This window comes from Sciurus vulgaris (genome assembly GCF_902686455.1).
Source record: "Sciurus vulgaris genome assembly, chromosome: 7".
Classification (NCBI taxonomy): Eukaryota; Metazoa; Chordata; class Mammalia; order Rodentia; family Sciuridae; genus Sciurus; species Sciurus vulgaris.
Genome location: NC_136467.1, coordinates 91,813,626 through 91,840,957, shown reverse-complemented (window position 1 = coordinate 91,840,957; position 27,332 = coordinate 91,813,626). Strand labels below are relative to the sequence as shown.

At 37.7% G+C, this 27,332-nt stretch overlaps 1 protein-coding gene across 1 annotated transcript in view; it reads left to right on the top strand.

Moving 5' to 3' along the window:
- COL19A1 (collagen type XIX alpha 1 chain) overlaps positions 1-27,332 on the top strand; it is a 331,364-nt gene that overhangs the window by 242,802 nt on the left and 61,230 nt on the right. The window contains exons 19-32 of the mRNA XM_079146513.1: positions 7,221-7,262; positions 12,700-12,762; positions 17,292-17,327; positions 17,857-17,892; positions 17,985-18,038; positions 18,729-18,782; positions 20,137-20,190; positions 20,857-20,946; positions 21,655-21,699; positions 21,808-21,885; positions 23,775-23,810; positions 23,922-23,975; positions 24,072-24,125; positions 25,828-25,869. Coding sequence (XP_079002639.1) covers positions 7,221-7,262; positions 12,700-12,762; positions 17,292-17,327; positions 17,857-17,892; positions 17,985-18,038; positions 18,729-18,782; positions 20,137-20,190; positions 20,857-20,946; positions 21,655-21,699; positions 21,808-21,885; positions 23,775-23,810; positions 23,922-23,975; positions 24,072-24,125; positions 25,828-25,869 — 738 coding nt within the window. The remainder of the gene's footprint in view (positions 1-7,220; positions 7,263-12,699; positions 12,763-17,291; positions 17,328-17,856; positions 17,893-17,984; positions 18,039-18,728; positions 18,783-20,136; positions 20,191-20,856; positions 20,947-21,654; positions 21,700-21,807; positions 21,886-23,774; positions 23,811-23,921; positions 23,976-24,071; positions 24,126-25,827; positions 25,870-27,332) is intronic.

The following is a 27,332-nucleotide window of genomic DNA, read 5'->3' as shown; positions in this document are numbered from 1 at the left end:
AGGTTAATAAAAAGACCTAGATAGTTTGCATTTCACAAATTTAAAATTAAATGTGTAGACAATTTGTTATGCTCTATAAATTTTAGATGGTTATCCTATCTTTTCTCATTTGTTTATATTTCATTAGAATATTTGGGATATATTTTATGTTTCTTTATTAAACATTTTTAAATAAGTCTATACAAGCCTTTTCAAAACATTAGGGCTTGGCACAAGTGAAAAAAGTAAGCTAAAAGATATCTAAATTTAAGCAATGTAATGACACCTACAGTTATAAAGTAGGACTTACACATGCTTCAAAATAATGAGAATAAGTTGGCTCTCATGTCACAATGTCAGCTAGAAAAACCTAAAACATACACTATATTACTTTCACCCTTGGTGTAAAATTTACCAAATTGCTACTCAGCTACTTAAATATTTGCTAACATTTGCAAAACTTTTAAAGCTTGTATCTTTACAGGTCTCCCAATACTACTTCAGTACATACTTTATCTTACCAATGAGTCAGTTTTTCCTTAAATGAAAATATATGGAGCCTTTATATTTTAGAGTCTAAAGTTGAGAATCTAAATTTTTAAACTTTAAGGTAGCATTTCAAAAAATACGAGCTGACCATAGCAGCTGAGTGGAATCTTGTTAGTCACAAACCAGTATTTACAACTTGGCTATTGTCTCACTTAAAAGAACTCCAGCTATCCATTATTGCTATTACAGTACCGAGGCTCACAGTATCTAGTCCACATGTGCTCTGAATGTGACTTTAGAGCTGGAAGATAACTGGATAAAGAGGAGGGACCACAGCTCCCCACCCTCACCCCCACCCCCGCCCTGCAAATTTTGCAATTTACTAAAATGCATCAGAAAGCTTTAGACATGGGGAATTAACAGGAGATAACTTGCCAAACACTTCATTCTGCTTCCTTCTGAGAGCATTTAGAGCTCTGACACCGAGGTCCCACCAGGATGGACAGAGGAGATGCCTCCCCTTTCCAGTGCCTACACTGACATTTCTGCACTGTGACCACCTCCTCCTCACCCGGAGCTTCACAAAGGAAGGGGTGAACTGTGCTGCAATGAGGGAGATGCATGTTTTCACTTGGTGACGTCCTCAGTGCCCATCCCCATCTGTTTTTTGGATGCTGAAGTTGTTTCATTTTTCAGTTTGTTGCACACCCGATGGCCTGGCTATAACAAATGAGCACAGCAAGAAGGGGGGGCCTGTGTAAAACTTTCCTGGAGATTAAATAATGGACCGTGTATTGAGACATATAAAGTGACACTCCAAGGTTAAAATAATCTTCCCTTTTAAATTGGCATTGATTTATGGGATGTCTGCACTTGAGCCCTGGCCCTTAGCTCCTAAGCTAGCAGCAGCTCCAAGAGTCATGCAGCCCAGATTCTGCTGAAGCAGCTCCCCCAGGGACCATGAATAGCAGACTACTCATATACATCCTATCCCTGTTCTAAATTAAAAGACCCCACTGTTCGTCCCTTGTCCCTGGAACCCTCTCTTGCCCTTTGGCTTTTGTACAGGAATTGATCTTTTCACCTACAAATTCCTTGTGTCACCTGGAGGGGGAAATTCAGGCCCAAGAAATCCTCTCCCTTCACAGTATAAACCAACCATAGAAGAAAAAAAGGACAGGGAGGAATAGAGGGATAGAGACTAAGAAGTGAGGTCAGAAAGATTATATGTGTGTTCATGTGTATTTTTGCATGCTCATTGGGAATGCAATGGATAAAAGGTAGAAGATTTCCCTCTCCATCACAAAAATAATTTGCAAAACAGCTGCTCCCATTCTGCAAGATTGTTTGCCAAAACACAACAATGCTGAACATGTTCTTCCCCTTAAGGAAAATCTGCTCATGATCCAGCAAACTGCTCTTCCAGCTCTGGGGATTTTAATAAAAATTTGATAGGCTCTGTCAATTTCTAAAGCCATCAGCTCCCTACGTGGAGAAAAAAATGTCATCTGTGACGGCCAAGTACTGGTGGATTTCACATTTGATGTTGTTTTTCAGAGATACACATTGAAAATGCATAGTTGTGTTACCTTACATCACCACACTTTGTCTCAGCTGTTAGAGACTGATGCCATGCCTCCCAGCAACCAATTCTGGTGTTCACTTCTCCAAATTGTTGATCAAAAAAAAACCCATTTGCTAGCTAAATAGTCTATTATTCCTTTCATATGTCAAATCATAACTTCATTTTAATATTCACAGTCTAGAAAGGACAGAACACCTTTATCCAAAAAATATTTGGGGTCTTTTCAAACAATGAGTTAAGCCCAACAAGAACACATAAAACAAAGGCTTCATTGGAAATACTATAGGCAATGCTTTTGGTCCCAGAAGATTTAAAAATAAGCGAAGTTCTAAGTTCCTCCCTCTCCTTCTTTGTGACCCAAGAGCCACACTGTCTTTGGGGGAACATCATGGACTTGGGCAGAGACCAGATGCTTTCAGATCTTAGTTTGATTAGAGAGAGCCCCAAAACTTACCTGGGTCCTCCCCTTCCCTTTCACAACTGAATACAATGTTTTCTTGCAAGTAAATGAGAAGTTGAACTTTGGGCCACCCTTAGGTCTCATTTCAAGTTAGTACAATGTTCATAGGCCACATTTTATGTTTTAACTTGCTAGGGTTGTCACAACAAAATATCACAAACTGAGTATCCTAAACAGCAGAAGTGCATTGACACTTTTGGAGGCTGTAAATACAAGATGAAGGTGCTAGTAGGGCTGTGCTCTCCTTGAAGGTACCAGGGAGGCATAAGTTCCAGGTCCATCTCCTAGCTTCTGCTATTCTGGTAGTTCTTTGACCATATTCACATGGCATTCTCCCTGTGTGCACATGTCTCTGTGTCCAGATTTCCCTTTTTCTAAGGATGTGGTCATATGGGATTAGGAGCCCTCCCTACTCCATTATAGTCTCAGCTTAACTAGTTGTATTTGCCATGATACCATTGCCAAAAAGAGTTCATATTCTGAAATACTGGGGAATAGGACTTAAACATTTGAATGGGGCTAGGAGTTATACAGTTTTATAACTTCTTGTTTTGGTTTGGTTTTTTATGTCTCTTCATACAAGGAATATTATAGCAAGTTCCCCAAGGTCTTAGCTGGGGTATTTTTAATGACCTCATGTTGTGGAAGAGAGTTCATGTCATTGGTTTCTTTCACTAGTGGAGCCACAGAAAATTGGTATTTGTTTTGGGGGCATACAAAAATGATTGTCTCCTGTGCTTCAACCCATACATGTCCAGGTACATTCTCTCCTTTCCAGAGAATACACTCTTCAAGACAGCACAAGACCTCCCACTTGCCTGAACATAAGTTCCAAATTTCTATTCCATATTTCCCAAAAGAACAAAAGACAGTGTTATGGCTGACATGCCATAATTCTTGAGATGCTCAGGCAGATTCCCGCCCTCACATCATGACCTCTCACCATTTTATCTCTAGAACTTTTAATAAACACATTCAAAACTGTGCAAGTATTTATTTTGAAGGCTCACAAGAACCTTCACAATGGCAACAAGCAAACCTGAAATAATCAAATAAAATCAAAATAGCATCTGCAACTCCAAAGACACAAAAACGGTTTCTAGTATTCTGTAAAACCAGGTAACTCTCTAGTATTAGTGAAGGTGGAGAGAAGAATCACACTTCAGTGAATAAATGGTACCAAAGTTCAAGTTTGAATCTGCCTCATGTGTTAACTCAGGAGTGGATAACAGAACCAGAGGCCCCTGATGGCCTTTGAATAGTTGGATTTCCTGGCCTAGCTATTGAGTAAAGCAACTATAGGGTGCTCTGATACACAATAGATGGCCCTGTTGTTTTCCTGGGTATAAATACCTCCAGAAAATCAAGATTTTAGAACAATGAATCCTGTTGGTAGAACAACATGAAGCTAGAGAGAAAAACTGAGAGGACATCTATCATAAGAACAATAACAGCATCAATTATAAACCACTTATTTCTTATTGGAGTAGCATGTGAATAACATGGAAGGTACATTTAAGGTCTCAAAAATACAGTAATAGTGATCTGAACTGGTGACAGCATTTTTGTTGTTTAAACATTTCTATACTTTTAGTTTTTCTGCCAAATCATGTATCTTTAATCAGAAAATAAAAGGAAACCATATGGATTAGAATTATTGACTTATTTATTCAACAAGAATTTATTGAATGCTTCATTTTTGCTAGTTACTTAAATAGGCATGGAGGATTCAATTCTGGGTCTTCATGGAGCTTAAATTCTAGTGTAAGAGTTTTTTTAAAAAAAAAACTTTTAAGTATGCACAAAAATAAATAAAATTAGCATTATAAGAAGAAAATACAATGTTCAGTGAGAGGGTATGAGAAGAGGACTTACCTGGAAGACTGAGGAGACCATGAAAGGCACTTTACAATAGTTGAGACTAGAGGGAGTACAGAAAAAGAAGTAAAGCCAAAGAGTAGTGATCCAGAGGCTGAGATGGAAGGATCTTGGTCCATGTGAGAAGCTGCAAGAAGAACACTGTAGCCAGAACCTCAGAGGGAGAAGAATGACCCAGATAATGCTGGAGGGTGTTTGATGCCTCTGTTAAGGCTTTCAAAGAAGTCAGAACATCTAGAAAAGGTATCTCTCTTACCTTGTGTGGAGAATGTATGTGTCAGGGAAATAAGAATGAACTGCAGAAGGCCAATGAGGGAGCCAATGCAATGATCCTGGTGAGACATGATGGTGGTCTGCCTGGGATGAAGGCAGATAGCCCAGAGAAGAAATCTGGGGAGAATCAAGGAGACTGAATGACTGTACATGAGAAGTAAAGAAAGGGTGGTAGGAGGAATGACACCCTGACTGAAGGAAGAAGGGTTCTATGGAAGAAGGGTTCTATGGAATGCGGGTTGTCTTTCTTTCCTTGATTTTTTTTCAACTGTAAAATAAAATTACTTGCTTATTTAAAAAGAGAAACTGCAGAATTAAATTGAGAAGACATTAATTATCTTTCTCCCACTTCTGGACTAACCAATTTTATCTGTATGATGTAACTCTCTCTTCTTTTTTATCTTATATGTGTATTTATTCATATTTTTACTTCAGCTTTGAATTGCCTCTAGAATTTACAAATGAATACATCAAACAGGAAATTAGATATATCAGATCTAAAATTCAGACAGAAGGTGCATGATGGGTATACAAATTTGTCTTTGTGTATATGATGCCTGGGACATGGGGATAGATAAGAGCGCTTGAGAAAAAGTGTTGAGTCACATGAGAAGAGAGCCTGGACAGTCCAGGGGAAGCCCATTTTCAGTTAAAAGAGGGAAAAACAAAAGAGGTGAAAGAGAAAGAAATGAGATCATAGAAACTAAGAAAGTGGCAGGTGCAGCCAAAAGGTCATTAGTGCAGAGTCCGTTTCACTGAGCAGCAGAGAAAGCTTGCCAACTTAGAGTCACTTCAGTGGAGTGGTTGGGGACAAAGTCACATTACTATGAAGTTAGGTAAAAATTGGAGATGAATAAGTGATATCAAAGCAAAGGAAGCTCAGCTGACAAAGTTAAAGAAGCAAGGAAGTAGTTATTTAAGAATTTTGCAATAGAGGAGAAAGGCCAGACTCAGCCTGACCTCAGCTTCACTGAAACAAAGGGGAGCTTTAAAGTGCTGAAGTGAGAGAGAGAACAAAGATACACTTGGCCCTCCTTACCTATGGGTTCCACATCCAAGGACTCAACCAACCAACTGTGGGTGGAAAATACTTGTAAAATATTACATCTTTACTGAATATTTACAGACTTTTTTCTAGTCATTATTTCTAAATAACTCAATATAACAGCTAGTTGTATATTATTTACATTGCATTAGGTATTTTAAGTGATCTTAAGATAATTTAAAGTATAGGGAAAAATATGAATAAGTTGTATGCGAATACTATAACATTTTATATAAGGGGCTAGAGCATCAACAGATTTTGGTATCGGCAGGGGATCCAAAAGCAATTCCCTGCGGATGCTAAGGGATGCCTGTATTTGTGGTTTTACCCAAAGGAGAAGAAATTTTGTCACATCTTTGAACAAGGTTTATACTGTGGGGCAAGGCTGAAGTTCGGGTCCCGCCCTCCCACGGAGGTGGAGAGACTGGACTCCATCTTTCTTAGTGACTACATTTCAAAGGAATTGCTCCTGGTCCTTGAGAAAGATATTTCAGGGATAAGCCAAGGGGAAGCTTTTAAAAAGATTTCCATCTCAAAAGGGTAGGAAAAGGATTTACCACCACAAGTTTTCTAAATTAAGTGCTTTAAGAAAAGGGAAGTCAGGGCTTAGAGTCAGAAAGAAGCCTGTCTAAAGTGTACTCCAGGTTACAGGAGCATCAAGGCCATCTTGGTCAGTGGACACAAAAAAAAATTTCAGGGCCATTTGAGATAATTGTCCAAGAACAAAGAAGAGAGATAGCTTAAGAGAAATGTGTGCCCTGGGAACTGTGTATTCAGTGTTAAGTCTAGAAAAGGTAAATCAGGTAGAGAGAAAGAGAAACATTAAAGAATTTTACCAGTTTTAGTTACATTTGCTTAATTTTCACAAATTTTCCAATTTCATCTAATGGGAATAGGTAACATTAATGAGGAAAACATCCCAAAAAGGCAAAGGGCATGTAATTCATAGAACTTATAGAAGATACAAGGAGGGACAGTTCATTGGCCACCATCAAATGTCCTTGTGCATGGGTTTGTAGATTTGGTGACAGGAATTTGAAGTGCTGCCTGAAAATTTGTATTTTTTTAGTGTGGTAATAGGAAAAGTTATCTGCCCAGGGAAAAGAATCAAATTAGTGGTCTTGGAACAACGAAGAAGATTTGAGCAGAGGGAAAGCAGAGAATTCAGTCATAGTTGGGGTCAGTGGAGAGCACCAGGTGTGAATGTGAAGAAGGGAGGCTTTGCCCCACTGGGTATGGAGTTTCTCTAGAAGCCATCTTCTGGAGAAGTCATAGAGAAGACAGATGGGATATCCAACATCTGAGCTTTGTATCAGAACATCTAACAAGACCATTTAACCAAAGCTGAGGAACACAAAAATGTCTGTCAAATTCGCATAGTATCCATAAAAGGCTGACACATAATAACTGGCTGTACTTTTCAAGACTGAATGCATTAAAAATGAGTTGACATTTTTTTTTTTTTTTTCTTTCTTGGCTACTTTTTTTTTTTTTTTTTTTTTTTTACCTAGGGAAATGGTGAACTTGGAGCTGGCAGCCCTAAAGGAGAAAAGGTAATAAGATTTTCAATGAGAATTAAAAGACTCAGTGTTTTGTACCAACCTATAGCCCCCCTGTGGCAGTCAGGTCCCCTTAGCAGGAAGCAAGAGCTTCACCTGCCTCCTGACCAGGCAGCTCCTCAGTGACCACTGTCCAGCAGCAGTTGGCTGCAAGAAATGGGACAGATCAAGGGGAAATAGCTATAATGAGGTAAAATAAATTAGGCCCCAGGATTGGCTTATCATTAGATGTTTGGTGAATAGCATGGGTAGCAAAAACAGTCCAAAGACCCCTTGGGTGAAATGCCTCAGTCTCAGGCCCCATCTCCTGTGTTTGTAAGTACTAAACAAAAACTGGAACATTTTTTTTTTGTTGGAACATTTATTAATGGGGTTTCAATCTGTACATCAGTGTTTTAACCAAATAATAATCCCAAAAGCAGTTTTAAAATGAGAGTGCTGATGAATTTCCATTGCATTTAATTCTAATCATTCACAAGCTTGATTTTATTAACTGTGAAGATGACAGATTCACTTTTCTACTAGAAAAGATGTTTCACTCCTCGTTGACTGTAAAATTGCCATGACCTTGGATTCCGTGTGAATGTGCCATTGTCCGGGAAAACAAGAAACTAGCACATTAAATCTACCGAGATAAGTAGAAGGTGGCCGGTGAATGCCACTTTCACTCATTCGCCCAGTAAAAACTGTCTTGATTGAGGGCAGGATATTTCAATATGAATCCAAGAAAATATGACCTCTGTGCATTATAAAGCCGTGCAACCAATCTATTCAAAAGCTCATGCATCCCTCACCAGAAAATACTGCTAAAAGAGAATCTCAACAGAAACTAGGAGCTTCTTTTAGATTAGCCATTGAAAATGAAATTTTCTGCAAAATAATTAAATAAATAAAACCTTGACATTCTGAAAGAGATTTAAAAAATGATTACAAGTGCAAGTCACTTGTGTGTCTTGGATTTTACTGCTAGTACATTAGCATTATTTCCTGTAACCCAATAGCTTACAGAAACCATAACCCACCATAACAAACGCATTACATTTTAAGCAATTACTACTGGACACATGCAGGCGAGGGGGCAGGGAGAAAGCCATGAAGCTTGTCACATATAACAGCTGAGCAAAGGAGAGCAGTATGACACTTTTAAAGCATTTAAATGATGATTCATTCCTTGAAACAAAACAGCTGGCTTCTGTTTTGCTATATTCATTAGGAAACATATGTTACTTAGGAATTTGTAAGACCTCACTGATGAGAAATTTGATTCTGTAAAACAGGTGTATTTCAAACTCTAAGGACCTTTTCTAGTGCTCAGAATCTTTTCTAATTGCTTCAGAATCTTAAGTGGAATTAGACAAAGCCAGTGGCATAACTGTTCCCTCTTCCCATCTAAATAAATAACTTAGAAGAACCTACAGGGAACTTGATACAGTATCTGATATAAATGTACATATGAAAAGATTTTTTAAATTGTAATTAACAGGGAAAAGCCTCTGCCTATAAGTAACACATAAAATAAATTAAAAGACGTAAGCATAACAGTTGCTAGACAGTGAAATGAACCCTACTTATTCAACATTCACTTATCTATTCTGGATCAATATATTTGTTTTTAAAATTACAGTGTTGCTCAAGGGTCAATATAGTGAAATTCTAGAACTTCCTCTCGTTGCTCTCACAGGTCTTTTGCTTTATGCCTGTGGAGACTCCAGGGGTCCAGATTCCTGACTGCACATGGGAATGATCTGGGGAGCCTTTAGGAAATGCCTGCTCCAGCCCTGTCCATCCTTCTCATAGAGACTTTGCTTTGGGGTGACACCAACAGCTCTATCACTTAAAAGTGCCTCAGACGATTCTCACATGCAGCCAAGGATAAGAGCCACTGAGTGATGGGACGAGCATGGACTTTGGGGTCAAAAGTTGGTTGTGGCATTAATAGCTTTGTCAGTTTAGGAAAGCCACTTCATTTCTGTAAGCATCCGTTTCCTCAATTTAGCTATCAGAGTTTGTGGGAGGATGAAATCAAATGAGATGAACTTACCCAAAAGCACAATGCCAGACACATATGAAACCCTCCCTAAAGGTTAGATATTTTTCTCTTAAACTTTCTTCCCTCTCATGAGGTCTTATTTAGTTTTGTTTTTTGGGTTTTGTTTTTTTTTTTTTTTTTTTTTTGGCACTAATTATTACCATCCTCAGTGCCTTGTCTTGCTGCTCTTTGCATCTCCCACCACAATTTCAACAGAGAATGGACTCAACTTGTGTTATAGAATGCAAGATTTAACCAGAGTGTAACTTAAACACACACATGACTTATTGTGGCTGCACAACATGCCACTTCTCGATGCACTGATCACAAAGTAGAATTACACAACCTACTCTTCAGAACCCAACATCAAAACAAGGCACCAGACAAGCTCAACCAGTCTTAGAATGTATGTAGAAATCACTGCCAGTGTAGCAGCTGCTTCCTGTATCAAACATACTAAGACAGGGAGAACCAGCAGGAAAAACAATTTGATATTGGCAGTAAATGGCAATGGAGGCCATACCTCCACATGACCAGTAGAATTGAAATAATGACTTCTGCTATGTAGCTTGCCTGAGGTTGAAAGGATCCAATGAAGGAATCATGTATATTTAGATAACTTAAGGAGAGCTGCTGCTTTATAGAGACAGTGGAACAAGGTAGCAGAATAAGGACTCCTGAGAAAATAGCCAGTGTTTTGTTGTTGTTGTTGTTGTTTTCTTTTTTGAGCAGACTATCAGGGGGACAAGATGGAATCTCAACAGCAAATGACCTTTTAAATAGCACAAAAGTATCAAACCAAAGGATGGTTTTTGCTGATGCTCAGTAAATTCATTACTTGTCTTTCAACTCATATCTATAAATCATTGAACATTCATTCTAAATATGAAATCAACCCATGTGTTTCTGAGGTTTGGGTATAAACACTTTTGTTTGCATAATTTTATATGAAGGACATTGTCCTAAGGATTATTCCAAGCCCAGCCTCATACAGGGACTATGCCTGGGGACAGATCACACCCTATTCTGTTCTTGCTGTTTCATTGAAGCACTATTTACATCTGTTCCAATATGTAATATCTTTGAATATAATTACTTTTATTCTTCTGCCAACACTCCTACCCTCCTTTGATTTTTGAGCTGAAGTGATTTTTATAAGTAATTTCTAGACCATTTCCCCACTTTCTCCTTTTATTTTATTAGGTGTGTCTAATTACTAATCATATTTTCCCTTCACACTTATGTACTGGGGAGTTTAGCACCTATCTGATAGGTAACATGAAGGTCATTCTAATGCCTAGTCAGGTCTTGTTTATTTCTTCTTTCAACCCACAACAAGGATGCCTTAAAATATTCACCAATTCTTTCCATCCTTTGGTTATAATTTACTGTCTATAGGAAAAAATATTTTATAATGTGTAAGTATAAACTGAGGATATAATAGGTGTTTAGAGACTAGAAGGAAAAATATTTCTGTATTTTGCTCCGTATTAAGACAAAAACACCTATCTAGCCAAATTCTAAATTACATGGGTATTACTTCAAAGAACATATTATTCAAAATGTGAGTAAATCTAGAGAAGAAATAAGCCATGACTATACAGGTGATGTGACATAGAAAGAACTATACAGTTGGTGTGCAGATGAGCACACTTTGGGAAACCCTGCTATAGAATATGCATAGTAACAAGTCTATGCGTTGACTATTTCTCCATTTGGTTTCTTGGCTTTCCCAAATAGGGCTCTAACATTACTGACAGGAAGTCTGGTCATACAAAAAAATCAATACTGAGATTTAAAAAAATTTTTCAATAGAATCAAGATTACACTTACAAACTACATTTCACAAACCTAGAAAACTGATTAATAAAAACACAATCATGATTATCCTTTCCACAAAATACCCAAAGATGGATTGTGATAGAAACTGTAGAAATAAGTCCAAGATGTGAGGACTGTGATAAATTTGCAGTTGAAGTACTTTGGGGTAGACAGTTGTTTGAGGCTTCAAAATAAAGACAGAGATACCTCCACACAAGGGGGCAGGTAGAGGACGTTCACTTCCTCCTTGGTCATGACAGAGGAAAGCTAGAGACAGAAGAAAGCTGAGTGACCATCAGTGGGGCTGGGATAAGGCCTGGCCACCAGCACATCAGCATGTCATGCAGATTATGCACCTAATGAGCAAGATCACACATATCAACACAAATGGACACTGGGAAAAAAACAAGCCACAAACCACTATATACATGATAAAACCATTGACTGAATTTGTTTTACATACTTAAAATAATGCATTGTTTATGATTCCACATAATGTAGTAAAAAGTACAAACATATGGACTGAAAGATAAATACCAAATTCATGAGAGTGATTCCTTCTGGGATACAGAGGGAAATACAAAGGATTTCATCTTTGATGGTAAATTTTTTAGTTAACTTTCATTTTAAGAGCCTAGTATATGAAGGTTTGGCATATTCAACCCTATGTTTTCTGTGTGTGTGTGTGTGTATAAGTTAAAATAAAACAAAATACAACAATGGCAAGAAGTATATATACCTGGAAATGCAAAAATGTAATGGTGAATATTATTTTACAAAAATGCTCTTGAGGTAAAAAAAAAAAAAAAAAAAATCAGAAATCCATATCTCCTAACAGCTATGTTTAAGAATTAGGTGGTTATTCAGGGATCTTGGTAAACGCTAGAAGGAACACAATGCTGGAATTTCTCTGAAGTCCGATTAGTGATATAATTCCTTTCCATAAGTGTTATCTCACAAATTGTATTTTCTGGAAATACTCTTTATATGTCACATACAAATCCCTCTTCAAGATTTTCGACCAGGACGTCCTAGACATTTCTAAGCTGCTGCTGTCACCACACAGATGAGAATGCCTTCTTTGTTCACAGTCAGGCATCTAAGAAGCAGGACAAATACTGGGGACAGCAGGACTCAGTTTTCTTCACAGGACTCTGGTGTCCCCCTGCTCCTCCACCCTGCCTATAAAAATAAAGAAGTGTCTAGAATAAAATGAGTCTGGGCAATTGTGTCTTTTAAATGGCTTGATAACTGAAATCACAAAAAAATTACTTTTTGATACCCCAAAACAAAATGAATTTTTCTCCTGTAGATTCCTTGAAAAAATAATTAACATTTTTTACATTAATTTTAAATATCATAATAAAATGTTATTGATCTCTGAATGATCTAAAGGTATTTGCGACGTGCCTACAATCACACTCATGCAAATAGCCTAACCATATTCAGCATTTCACCTTGTTTCTTGGACTGTAATAGATAAATTCTATGGTTAGTGGAAGCAAGCAACCCTCTGGTCCTGACAGTCAATAGTACCTATGGGCTCTCATGCAAATCTCTCTTCTGCTTTTTCCTTCAAAGGGTGAAACAGGACTGCCAGGATTTCCAGGGTCTGTTGGCCCTAAAGGACAAAAAGGAGAACCTGTAAGTATTTTAACTTGGAGGGCAGAGTAAGAATAAAAAATAAATAAATAAATTACCTAATTAATTAAAATATTTTTCCAGATCAGCCCCAATTTTCATATACCTTGTTTGACCCTATCATGGTGAACAAGAGTATGATCAGATCTTTAAGCAAGTATATACTATGCCAGGCACTAAGTCTTGTACATAAATTAACTCATTTAATCCTTTAAAAAATTCCATGAGGTAAGCTATTATTACCTCATTCTTCAGGTGAGAAAAATGAGGCACAAAGAGGTTAAGCAACTTTCCCAAGATCACATAGCTAGTAAGTATTAGAACCATGAATCACACCTAGGTGAGCTAAACTCGGGGTTTCAAATCACAAAGTTGCCCTGCTGTAACTGAACATGATAGTTAGAATGAATAGCAAAGACAGATAGTAGTTTATATAAAAAGTCAGAAACATTTATCTATCTGCTCAAACAAATGCTCTCAGTCTACCTTCTGAAGTTACTGTTTGCAAGAGCAAAGGGATTTCTCCAAGTCACTTTTCAATATTGCCATGGCAAGTTTCTTTTAAAACTTAGTTTTTTCAATGAGGAATTAAAAAATGAAAACAAAAAACCTACTATCTACTACATCATTTATATTCAAATAGGACTACCTAAACAGATTAGAGAAAACCTAGTCACAAAAAAAAAAAAAAAAAAAAGAAAATTTATGGCTTTCATTAAAAAAAAAAAAAAAGCAGCCTTCAAAAATCAGCAAGAATTAGGCTTTGTTTTTTTTTTTTTCAATGCAACGCATCTTTTCAAATCATTTTACCCATTTCCTCGTCAGAGCAAATTAGAGATATTGGTTGACCAGGGGATGAAGAATGAAAAGGTCACTAATAGCCTGCATAAAAAGAGGGAACAATGGTAAAGGTATTTAATGTTAGGAAGTCAGTTTTCCCTATGCTTCAGTGTCAGTATTTAAGCACCTTTAGCAATGGCAATAATTTATCCCAGGCAATTTTAAATCAGCGTGGTACCTATGAACCTCAGTTATTTTACCCCAGAGGTCATGCTAGCCCTTGGTACCAAGTCCAAACCTCCCTACTTCAGTGCAGGACCTAACAGGATTTAATATTCCTCCCACAAGTGCAACCTGGTGGATACCTCCCCTTCTCTTTGCCAACTCACTCCTGATGCTCCACACTTGAAGGTTCTCCTACCTGCTTCTCCAGGTGGCCATTATGTCCCCTTCAAGCCTAAACACCTCATCCACTTTCTCTTAATTGCCATGTGGATCAAGGAGGACCTGGCAGTAAGATGTACTCAAATTCCACTGGAAAAGAGCAGAGTAGAGAAACTTTCAATGAGTTCAAGCAGTGCTTCTCAAACAGGAATATGTGATTGAATTCTGTTGTTCTAATTTAATAGATCTGGGGTAGAGCCTACATTTCTCACAGTTTCTGAGATGATGCCAATACTGATGGTTCAAGGACCCACTTTGAGAAACAAGGGTTGGAGAATTTCATGGTTTCTGGGGTGATAGGCCTTTCCCTCCTCAGGATGCCCTCTGGCTTCCTGTCCCATCACTAGTGTTCAGGGAAAGCCCCTGCCCCACTGGGACTGCTTTAGTGTACCTTATCCAGGAAGAAGCTTCCTTTCCTTCTAACTCTTCTCCTTGCCATTTCCCTCTTAATCCTTTAAGCATCTACCACCTCTATTCATCCTGTTTGCTTTCCTTCCTGCTCCCACATAAAATACCACAAATTTTACATAATTATGCACAGCAGTTTAATTCTTTGTTGTATCAATCTTTTTATTCCAGAACAGGATCTGGACTTATCTTTGCATAATAACCAGAGGGCCCAGTCAGAACAGTAGTCATTATCCAAAGTTTAATCCCGAACCACTTATCCTGTATAGCAACTATCAATGGCAATTTGTCCCTCTCTACTGGACAGTCAGAAAATGACAAGATGTGCAACATATTGGAGCTAAAATAAACATAAGAGATCATCTAGTTAAACCCCATGATTTTATAGAAAAAGGGAGGTTCTAATAGTTTAAGTGATTTGCTCTGGATAGTAGTAATTGGAGCTAGGACTACTAAATATCAAGTCTCTATAAAACCAGACTCCTGGATTTTTTTCTTTTGCAAGCTACTTTATTCAGTATGGATTTTGAGCTTGACAGTGACTCTAAATAATCAAGAAAATGAGCATAAACAGGCACTGACCTAATCCGTATGACCCCTTGCTTATATTTAATTAACATGTCAAATCTTAAAAATTAACTTGAATTTTAGAATGAAACCCAAAAGCAAAAATATAAATAAAGCCCTGATTGAATATGTAGAAATTAACCAATAATAGAAGATTTCATCATGTTGGGTAGATGTGTGGTTTATTGGTCAGTGTAAGCTTGGTTATGCTAAGTAGCAAATTAATCCTGAAATTTCTGTGGCTTAGTAGGAGAAAAGTTCTCTAGGGCTTCTTCCTAGAATGGTTCAGTAGAGAGGAGTAGGTGTTCTGTTTCACATTACACTCAGTTACCAGGCTAATTACCATCATACAGCTCTGTCTTCTGGCATATACAATCTTCTTCGTCACCCCTGTAGGGGAAGTGGGTCTGGAGAATTATGAAGGGGCTTCTCACTGCCTCATCAATGACACATGTCATTTCTGGTTACATTTTATTGCCAGAATTAGCTACATAGCTTCATGAAACTTTAAGGAATGTGGGAAACATGGGAGAAGGTGAGCCCATAGTCCCAACACACAGAATACAAGGTGAAATCATTTAGTAACTGCTTATCTCCAATGAGTGATTTAGTTAAAAATCAAAATAGCAATTCCTGAGTACTGGGGATTGAATCCAGGTTGAACCCAGGGGCATTCTACCACTAAGCACCAAGTGAGCCACCTACTCCCAACTGGATATATTGTTTTGTTTTGTTTTGTTTCCTTAACTTTGGGACAAGGTCTTGCCCAGGTTAGCCTCAAACTTGTGATCCTTCTGCACTAGCCTCCTGAGGGGCTGGGATTACAGGCATGTGCCACCATACCTTGCTCCTAAGAGAACTTCTGAGAGTAGTAATATATACCAAAATGGTTCTCACATTTTCTCCAAAAGCACAACCCCAAGGGCCCACTCCCTTCAACAAGGTCCCACCTCCAGTTCGCACCACCTCCCAGTCATCCATTCAGCTAGGCATCCATCAATGGATTGATCCCTCTATGAGGTTAGAGCCCTCATGATCCAATCACTTCCCCGGCCCTGCCTCTGAACATTGCTACAATGGGGACCAAACCTTTAACACATGGGCCTTTGGAGGACATGCCAAATTCAAACCAAAAGAGTAATTGACTCAGTTCAAATAGTATGAGACAGACTGAATAAGACTGGAGTTAAGTCAGGCTGCTTGGGTTTAAGTCCTGAACCATCTTTTGACCTTGAAGAATTTAATTTCTCTGTGCCAGAATTTCCTCATCTATAAATGGTTCTACTAATAGCACTTAACCCCAGTGATATCTGAAGATTAACTATGTGAATATATATAAAATGATTAGAACAGTGCTTGATACATTGTAGGAACTAAATAAATGTTAGCTACTATTGTTATATCTGTATTACTTTACTTCTGTTATGTAATAAATTTTGTTTGGATGCCAGAGATGTAAGGTCTACACAAGACACCAGAGGTGCTATGAGTATCAAGATTAATTATATCCCTACATTCCTAAAGGTATAGCCAGGATAAACTAGAAAACATAAAGTGGAATGAATACTAATTTGGGGAAATAGAGGGAGCTATGACAACTCAGAGTTACCAAACCTTCGTGAGTCTCTCTCCTCATCCTTGAAATGGGACAATAATTCCTTTTTGTGGCATAGCTGTGAAGATGAAATGAGATCAAATCAGAAGCTAGTAAGAGAGAGCCTGTGTGTGCACACGTGTCTCTATGGGTTACGATTGGGTGACAGTAATAGCAACTCAGTGACAGGGGCAGCCCCCAAAGCTTCTCTGGCTCCTCAGGCTCTGTATACTTCAATCCAGTAAGAGCTGTATCAGTTCCACACACTATTATTTACCTCCTAATTAACCCCTTTGAGTCATTTTCATTAAACTAAAAATGAAAACTGGAAAAGTACTTTTAATGCTTTTGAGTGTTTAAAACACAGCTAACCAGTTGGGAGCATTCTCACAAACGCCTTTCCTCCCGCCATCTTGTTGCGGTCACAGCCTTCTGCCCCCAGTTGCACATGTGCGTGTGATCCCTCATCATCACCAGGCAGCAGGAAGCTTTGGCCCTGGGCAGCATTTCAACTTGTCGGTCACCGGGGATTCTCTAAATAGTGTTAGAATGATTAACTCAGTGTACATTTGGGAATGTGAAGGAGCTTGTAAATTAATTCTCATATGCTCCCTTTCAACTGCAAAGGCAGACTGTGTGGAGGTGAGAGCCTGGCCTGCAGGATCTGTCCACTCCCAGCTTTGGAGGTTTTGTTTCTAAAAGTGTTTATAATTAATTCTGCTTTCTACCTGTCTCCTAGGGGGAACCTTTTGTAAAAGGTGAAAAGGGAGACAGAGTGAGTAGATGTTTTATCACTATCTGGGGTTTTCTACTTCATTGATTTCTCTCTCTGATTTCTGTTATGTTTACTTTAGAGTCTAATAGATTTGATAAAATAAGCTTCCAGAGCATTTTTACTTTTTCTTCTGTGATTTTTTGACTTTATCTTAAACCTTGTTAAGTGCTATCATGGTAAAGTATTATCCATTTGGTTTGGGTTAGATATGTTTTCTTTAACCCTTTACTGCCAGTGAAGGGACAGGAATGTTATAAAAGACATGGAAAATAAGAAAGCCAACTCATTATAGCCAGTATTGTCTCCTTTGGTATAATCCCTTTGGTATAAAGAAGAAAGAAAATAAGAATTGTTGTTCATTAGGATTAAGTGTTTAAATCTTGTAAAATGAACCCTCCTTGGTTTCTTCACATCTCCCATAAATTCCACCTTTATTGTGTGTTAATTAATGGAAATTCAATTAAAATGTCAGATGTCCAGGCCCATATGAATTTATGTGTTACTCATATGATGATTATTTTATTTACAGGGAGAACCTGGAATAATAGGATCACAGGGAATAAAGGTGATCCAGAATTTTTCAATTCTGTCTACAAGCTTAATAAGATGGCGAGAACCATAGTAACATTTAACTTTTCTTCCCATTCACATGTTTAGGGAGAACCTGGAGATCCTGGTGCCCCTGGTTTAAGAGGAAGCCCAGGACTGAAGGTATATAAGTAGCAATGCTATATTAGGAAATAATCTGGAATTTATAGCCATTCTGTATTTTAAAGGGTGCTTTGGGATGCCACTCATTTTCTTCACAGATGTTCTCAGAGATTTGATCTTGTTTCCATGGTGATTTCCCACCCCACCCCCACTGGCTGCATTTATTACACACATAGTACACATAGTAACTGCCTTTTGGTTCACAGAATTTTAAAATTCTTTTTCAGAGCATAGTCACTATACATCCTTGAAAGCTTTAAGAGTAAACAATGTCAGCTAAATTCATGATCCTTAGCTGTATTCTTAAAAGGAACTGGAGTCAGGATTCATTTCCAAACCAAAATTCTGCAACCTTGAGTATTTGAGTTTCCCATGTGTAATTTCTGCAGGAGTATTCTAAGAAAGAAGAGTTTTGGAGAGGTGTAGGAGAGATTAGCGTGATGTGCTCTCAGCCAGTGGGTAGGGCAAGTTACCCACTTATCAGCTGCTGATAAAAAAAACAGACCCATTAGAAGAAAACATCTAGAAACTATCTTGGAAGCCCAAATCACAATTCAGTGTAATTACACATAAGGTGGAATGATGGATAGTCTTTCTACAGGTAAAGAGCACATCATGTTTTACAAATATTCAAGTACAGTCTTTCTGATTTTTAAAGAAAGGTATAGCATGTATCACCTTCTCTTATAGGGTCAGCAAGGACCTGAAGGTTCCACGGGGCCCAGAGGACCACCAGGAGATGTAGTATGTATAGTTTCAATGAAATTAAAACTAAGATACGGTTTTTAAGATGTCAACATCTGTTCTTGTAATTGAGTTATGCTACATTTCCCAAAGACCTGGTTCATCTCCACCTCTGAAGGCTGGGCTTTTCATACACTCACATGAGGTCCTTTGGAGTATCATTACCCTAAACAAATTTGTCTTTGAAACTCAATTTAACTAAATTATCATTTTGGACATGCTAGTCAAGGGTGTACCTATAGTCAATGAGATAGGAAATATCAAAATAAACAAGGAAAACCAAGAGAGAAAGCAAAAATCTCCCATATATTTGGCTTTTGGTTCAAATCTTCATCTGCAGAAAACACTTTGAAAGTTTCTATTGTTTTTTATCAAGAGCCCTCAAAAAAGGAAGTCTTTTGGCTGAAAGTATTTATGTAATGCACTTGGAGGAAGACCTTCAGGCTGTATTATAACCTTGGTGTAGTGGAGTCTCTCTCTCTCGCTCATACACACCTTCATGCTCTTCAAAATCATTTTTCCATTCCTTCCGCCAGATCAGTTCTGGTCCTTGAACAACCTCCACACCCTTCTGACAACTTGGGAACAAAGAGCTTACCATCAACCCACACCTAAGCAAAAGGGAAAAAAATCCTTGCCCACAACTCCTCTGTCACTAACTGACTTCTATTAGTTATCTCTAGGCAGCATATAGGATCTCCCCTTTTTCCAGCATCGTGGGAGTAGCCCAGGACCTCTTTCTGTGTTCAACATGCTCACTGCCTGAGCCTTCAGGAATGCACAACATTCCTATTGTGCATGGTACTTTGAACATCCTAATTCACAGAGCAAAGCTTTTTATTGCTACCTCCTTCCACTAACACCAATTAATGGACCACAGCAGAGGTACCTTGTGGAAAGATCTTAGGAAAAGAGAGAAAATTCTGGGCCACAAGATGCTCAAGTGAGATTATATGATAGTGGTGGGAGCTGAAAAGAGAGTAAAATCAAAAGGGAAAGATCCACTGTTGGCAAAACACAGTAAAAACTTATTTTCTCAGTCATCCTATTGTCTTATTGAAGCATAGCATGATGCTACCAACCACCATCCTTCTCCCACTTATTGGCAATAATATGTCTAAGACACTTACTTCAGTTCTCCTTGGTTGTTAGTGCTTAGCCATTACATTCAGATGCCTTCAGTGGAAACAACATGTTACAAATTTTCAACTAATGTTTTTACCTACCAAGCCAAAATCAACCCATTCCCTTGTAGATAATATGTTAAAACGCTTAGTAAAGATGTACATATGTAAATGTTATGATCGTAAGAGATGTTCTCATTGCTCTTTCCCATTAATTGTGAATTTTTTAGGGATTGCCAGGAGAACATGGTATCCCAGGAAAACAAGGCATCAAAGGAGAAAAGGTATAGCTCACATTTTACTCATTCTCTTTTAGGTAGGTAGGAGGAACAGACCAAGGATCATAAGGACAATGGGGAGATGAGAGGACAGCACAGGCTAATGGGACTATACCTTGGATAGCTTTGTATGTAGACTACAATGTGAATGGTTCCCCTGGGGGTGTGCACCAGCTGCTGCTCTGATTCTTGCCTAGAAATGACATATGACAAAATGAAGCAACTTAGACATGAAGATGCCAAGACTCAGAGACTCTGTCAGGCTCAGCTACCAATTACGGTATAGATCTCAGAAGTCTCTTCATCTTTCAGGATTTCCATGGACACGGCATATTAATGCTATGTTTATGTTGAATCATTATTAGGAAATAGAACAAGAATTATCCAAAGAACCTCACAAATAGATATGCCCCTTTTGTGCCTATATTTATACACGTCTATGTTACATGATACTGCTAAATGTATTGCAACATAACTCACTACAAAATTTCATTGTATTTGAGATAAGTAGGACAGTGCCTACTGTGAGTTAGGCACTTGGTAAACATTATTGAGCAAGTAAATAAAGTTTGCCTGTTATGATAACAATTTGAAGCAGTGAAAACTATTGCTTTCCCAGTTGCCATCATGAATCTGAGCAACAAAGTAAGAATCTTATCTCGTATTCCTCAGGGAGATCCAGGTGGGATTATAGGCCCTCCTGGGCTTCCAGGTCCAAAAGGTGAGGCCGGTCCTCCAGGAAAAAGCCTGCCAGGGGAACCAGTAAGTACCAGCCCTTTTTCTAATGTTTCCCTTGTAAGTTCATTAATGACTTCATATGGGCTCCCAGTTCCAGAGCACAAGTGTAAGTTTAAGTGTGCCAAAGAAAAAACATCTTTAGATCACAGTTATAACCCTTTTAAAGGTTAATGCAAGGAAAGGCTCTCTTCTGAAGAAATATACATGCACACAATGTTTTCATATGATTTGGAAGATTCATAGACTCCTCTGAATCTTCTGCATGGATTCCTTAGAGATCTATGGATCCAAGTAAAGTACAACACTTCTTTTAAAGCATAAACCTTTGTGGACACTCTTAAAACTGAACTGCCTGATACTTCCCTCTGGAGGTTTTACAGATGTCGCCACAGGTTGTCATTTGCAGAAAGTCTCTGTGATCCAGACTTTTCCAAGGACATAGAAAACTGAATCACCAGTTATATAAGCATTTTTTCTCATCTCTTTGAACCATTTATATTAATTAATAATGATGATAATAATAGTTTTAATGAGATAATAGCTTCATATTTTAAAGTAACTGTACAAAATCCATATCCTATTGAAATTTGTTTCCTATTCGTATTCCTCTTATAAAACAAGGTCCATTCAAGTAAAATGAAGAGCAGTCAAACCTCTATTTCTAAGATATTTTTAACATTTTTTTAAAAATAAATGTATTTACTTCCTTTTTTTTTTTTTTTTTTTTTTTAGGGATTAGATGGTAATCCTGGAGTACCTGGTCCACGTGGGCCAAAGGTATAAAAATATTATAGCCAATTTAAAAAGAATTAATAATGAGCAAAATATAATATAAAAAGCTATGTCTCTTGAGTCTTGTTCTAACAGAAGCACATCATTTCACAGGGTGAAAGAGGACTGCCAGGTGTCCAGGGTTCCCCAGGTGACATGGGCCCACCAGGGGCAGGAATTCCTGGCAAAACAGTAAGTGGAATTCAGATGAGCTCTTGACTGTGGAATCCAATATTATTAAACAAAATCCAATGTCAATAAGGAGGAAAGAAAACAAAGGTGAGAGGAGGAAATAGAAATGATCAATAACCAGAAAGGACTGATGGGATTTGACGTCCATCATTAAGTGTAGACAGAATGTTCACTGTTGATTGACTTTTAGCTGCTGGTTAGAGATACATTGATTTTTGGATTAGCAATCATTTAACCCTTTATACTTTTATTTATACACTAGAAAGTACAAATACATGTTCTTAAGGTGATATATATGCCTCATATTAGGTTATTAAATATCACTGCTTATTTTTAATTAAGAAGTTAATATTTAAAGTGATGAAGTATATATAGAGTCACCTCATTAGAACAAAAGACACTCCTATTACCCAGGAAATTCCTCGATATTAAGAGTTCTCTGTCAGAAACCAGATTCAAAGATGAAATGCTACAGTTTCTTCTAGCAATCCCATTGCTAAGGATATTGCGAGGGTTTGGGATTCTCTGTGCCAGAAACCAAGGGCAGGGACCAAATACATATTTTTAATATATCACAATATCACAACCTTATATTGACATTGTCATGAAAGTTAAAAACAAGCATGAATACTGATAGGTTATGTTGTATATGACTGGTGTTTGATTTTCTAGGACAAATGTTTTAGTCCATTTTCTGTTGCTATAATAGAATTCCAGAGACTGGATAATGTATAAAGAATAAAAGTTTATTTAGCTTATGGTTCTGGAGGTTGGGAAGTCTAGCATCTGGTGAGGACCTTCTTGCTGCATCATAACATGGCTGAGCGTGTCACATGGCAAGACAGAACTAGCTATCTAGCTTGGCTCTTTCACCTTTTCATAAAACTACTAATACTATTATGGAAGCTCCACTCTCATGACTTCATCTAATCCTAATTGCCTCCCAAAGGTCCTACTTCCAAATAACATTAAATGAATTTGGGGACTAAGTTTCCAACACATGAACCTTGGAGGAAACATTCAAACCATAGCAACAAAATGTAAAAAACCATTGAGATGAAAAAATAAAGTAAAAGCAACAACAAAACATGCCCACACATACACCCAGATACATTTGTATGTGTATACCTATGTGTGTACACAAATCATGAATTTATTAAGGAGGTGTTGAGTTCAAAGAAAAAAATCACTAGGGACACAGTATAGACAGAAATGGAACCAAAGATTTTGACAATAATAGCGATATGAATATATATTTTAAAATATAAGAAAGAACAGTTTCAGTGAACAGTTACTGAAATCAACTACTAAGAAAGTAGCTCTTCACCTAAGTTGTAAATTGCTAATTCAGTGGTCCATGGACATTTAATAGGGATAAAACTAGTATCCTGTGTTCTCTAATCATCTCAGCCTCATTGTTGTTACTCCAAATTCCAATTTTCTAAAAGTAGAAAATAATAACTGATGCTTTACTTCCCATTCCCATCACCAAACCCTAGTTCTGGTCATTTCTTCAAAGAGAAAAGACTCAAAGTAGAATGAAGAAAGGGAAAGGCAACCCTGGCCAGTTATCCCTGTTGGTGGTCAGTTTATGGTCAGGTAGAATTTGGATGTGCTGCTTCTGCACTCTTGAGTGTGCAGCCATGTAGGATGGAATGAGAGACATCCCAGGTATCTGAGCAAAATTATGAGGTTTTTAGCAACAGGTTTTTGGTGAAGTGTTTATCTACCACCCAAAGTTGTAGTCAGCTTTACAGTTACCGGAGTGTGGTTGGTGGCAAATCCTTTTGTTCCACTAAGTAAATTATAGTACTTCATCTTTTATCTCAGTGGGATAATTCATGGGCATTCCTGGTAGAATTTTTATCATTTTATCTCATTTTACATAGGGCTCCCAAGGACCAGCTGGAGAGCCAGGTATTCAGGTATGCTATTTAACTAAGTTATCCAGCAAAACAGATCTAGCTTGTTTTCCTGGGGAAATTACTGAAAAAATCTTCTTGTAAATAACTACTTTCATTTTATTCCCTTTCCAGGGTCCTCGAGGTCTCCCTGGGTTGCCAGGAACTCCAGGGACTCCAGGAAATGATGTAAGAACCTTCTTTATTTATCCCCTCCCCCACCTCTGTTTTAATCTGCAACTATGCCAACTTGCAAAGATTTGAACATGACGCCTCTGTTCTCAGGGAGCTCCCGGGAGGGATGGAAAGCCAGGACTGCCAGGCCCCCCAGGTGACCCGGTATGTACACAGACTTTCCTGATTTATGTATCATTAATGCACCCAGAAGCCAAACAGCCTACCAAGCAAATTTTGCTGTCCAAACTAATTAGAATGTTCAGTGACTGCTTGGTGATTTTGTTTATCCCCATTATTTTGTAGAGGGAAAAAAATTCAAGCTGGGTCAGCATTTTTGTGTGTGTGATGAATGCTTATTTCCTAAGGGTATAATTCAGCTATACAATTTTGCCCCAGGCTGAACCTTAGCATATAATATCTCAGTTCCATGGAAAATTGAAATAAAATGTATAGCCACAATTTCTATTCTTTCTAATGCTATTGACTAAATGAATTTCATTTTTCTAAATGAAAGTCTGCAGGTAAGTTACCTACAATATAGTACATATTTACTGATTCTATGGCTTTAAAATGCGAAGATGGATTAAATTATGAAAACTGGCTTGAGTAGGCTCTTGGAAAATGGGTGTAGGCATTAAATGTGTGTCCCAAAGTTTTGTTTCAGGTTAAACCTTGCTTTGAGTGACAGCGAAATCCCTTTAAATAACTTCAGAATCAGTGGTTATACTTTGACAGGCCATATGGTACATGACATTGTATTAAGAATTTTGTGTAACAAAATCCAAATCTGGCCTCTCAGTTCTAAGCCTCACAAATCCTTTCTACCTCCACACTGTTTGGGCTTTATGTTCCTTTGTAATACACATGCAGAGGCATAGTCTGGCCTTACTTTACCTCCACAATCAAGTGAATGTGTGTGCCTCATCTGGGAATCTTGTAGTGTTACATGAGTTTACAGAGTGTCTCTAGAAAGCACATTTTAAGACATATGGTCAAAACATAGCCCAAGTTCTTTTTGTGTCTGTCTTGTCCATCACTTATTCCAACTGAAGGCTCTTTTGAACCTCCTTGAGAACAAGGCAAACTTATCCTCTACTCTTCATATTTCTAACAGCCGAATAATGTGCTTGGCAGAGGAGTAATTTCCTAGTAATAAACTATTTTTCTTTTTGTGGTATTAAAACCAGTAACAAAGGTTGCCATGTCATGAAAATGTAGAGATGTAGAATCAAACAATTATAAGTTTGCATGTTCATGGTGGAAGAATTGTGAATGTTTCTCAAAATAGTTCTCATTCCGTCAGTGTCAAGTCTGTTTCTTGACATGAAGCATAATGTTGAGCCAATTATCCTGACAGTGAGACTTTAGAAGCCCCATGTTCCGAATCTCAACTGACATTACATTTTGAAAACAAAAAAATCTACATTGTGTTATATTCTTGCTTTGTATTGTGTTTATGTACATGTATACATGTTAGTCAGCTTTGTATCACTGTGACAAAATACCTGAGATAAACAGCTTCAGGGAAGGAAAACTTATTTTGGCTCATGGTTTCAGAAGTTTCAATCCAGATCCCTTTGACCCCATTGCTTTGGACCTGTGGTAAGGTAGAACATCATGGAGGAGAGCATGTGGTAGAGGAGGCTGTTCACCTGAAGGTGACCAGGAAGCAGAGAGAGAGGAGGAGGAGCTGAGGTGCCAGTATCCCCTTCAAAGACACACCCTAGTGACCTCACTTTCTTCCACCTCTTAAAAGTACCACCAGCTCCCAATAGCGCTATCAACTGGCCTTTGGGAGATACTTCAAGATCCAACTCGTAACAGTATATAACAATGTACTTTTTACTTTTCTCCTTAACCACAGATTGCCCTTCCTCTCTTGGGAGACATCGGTGCCTTGTTCAAGGTATTCTGTTGCTATGTAAAAAGTTATGGTTTAATATCCAGAAAAAAGAAAAAAGAAAATATTTACTGGAAATTGAGTTAATTGCTTGGTCTGGTTTTTAAATGGCAGAACATCTTTAAGATAGTAAAAATAACCTGTATTTCCCCATTCTCTTCTTTATTAACCTTTGGGTATGGAGGTGGATGTGCACTCTGAGAGCCACAGAGAAGGAACAATGTCATTAACCCCCTTGAGGAGACCACACTGTCCTCTGAAGCCACAGCTTTCCTTTGATGGGTGTTTACCCACCCTAGCTCACTACTGTGAAATCTAATCCTTTCTCACTATATCGCCCTGGTCAATTCCAGGATGAAAACCAGGACCGCTCAATAAACAGCTAGCTTACAAGGTTATTTTTTATGTCATGGGATTTTATAAAATGAGCTATAAAATTCAAAGCTAACAATTGTCCTAACACCTGTTATCCTGTTAAATAAAATTTTTTTCTACCTATTATATAGCTTATAAAGAATTAATCTTGCTATAATTTTTCTTCCTATATTTTATCTGTAAAACAGATTGGGGGACTGATAAGGTTATATTATCATTTCTTCATGATACACTGAGTGACTCTCAGATGAAAATCTTGTTCTTTATGTTCACCCCTTATTTATGTATGAATGGATAGTGTACACATCTACACACACAAAAACACTTGGGCTGTAGATGTGTACATATGATTTAGTTTATATTCCTAGTGAATAGCACAATGATTTGCACAATAAGCCAGCAGAAATATTTACTGAATTGAATCAATCAAAAGATTCAAGTTCTAAGTATGTATTTGGTGTTTAGAGTTTTCCTGATCATATTTTTATTCCAACAGTGTTTAAAAATAAGTCTTTACAGGGTTTTTCACACACCCATTTCCTTTAGCTATGTGATAAGTTTTATGTTTATCCTGTTAGCTCAGACACATAAATTCAAGCCTTTCCAGACCAGCTAAAGGTTACAGAGAATGCAACAGAAAGGTAATTCCACTTAGATTTCTGATCTTCTCTTGGATGTGACATTGGAGTCAAGTCCAGGTCACTCCAGTGACTTATTCCCATGAGTGCTTCCACTGACAAATAAAATGTTAGTAAGCCCTGTGGAAGGTTTTCCAACTAATTTGTTTCTTCCCCGCTTTTTCTTTGCCTTTTAATGACCTATGTTATTGACTGTATGTTCCCTGTAATCTTGTTTATCCCAAACTTTAATACCACCTCCCTTTTTAAATATGTTGCTAAGCAACTGAAACTCAAGTCTTTGTTCTTGACTTATAGATCCTTTCCTTGTTTATTTGGAACTTTCCATTTAAACATAATCAGAGTGATATTTTTAAAATAGATCCTCACCAATATCACAGAAAATTACTGATCAGCTTTGAAATTTTTTTTCTTCCAAACGAACATCTTTTCAAGTTGTATAAGTTTCTGAAAGCA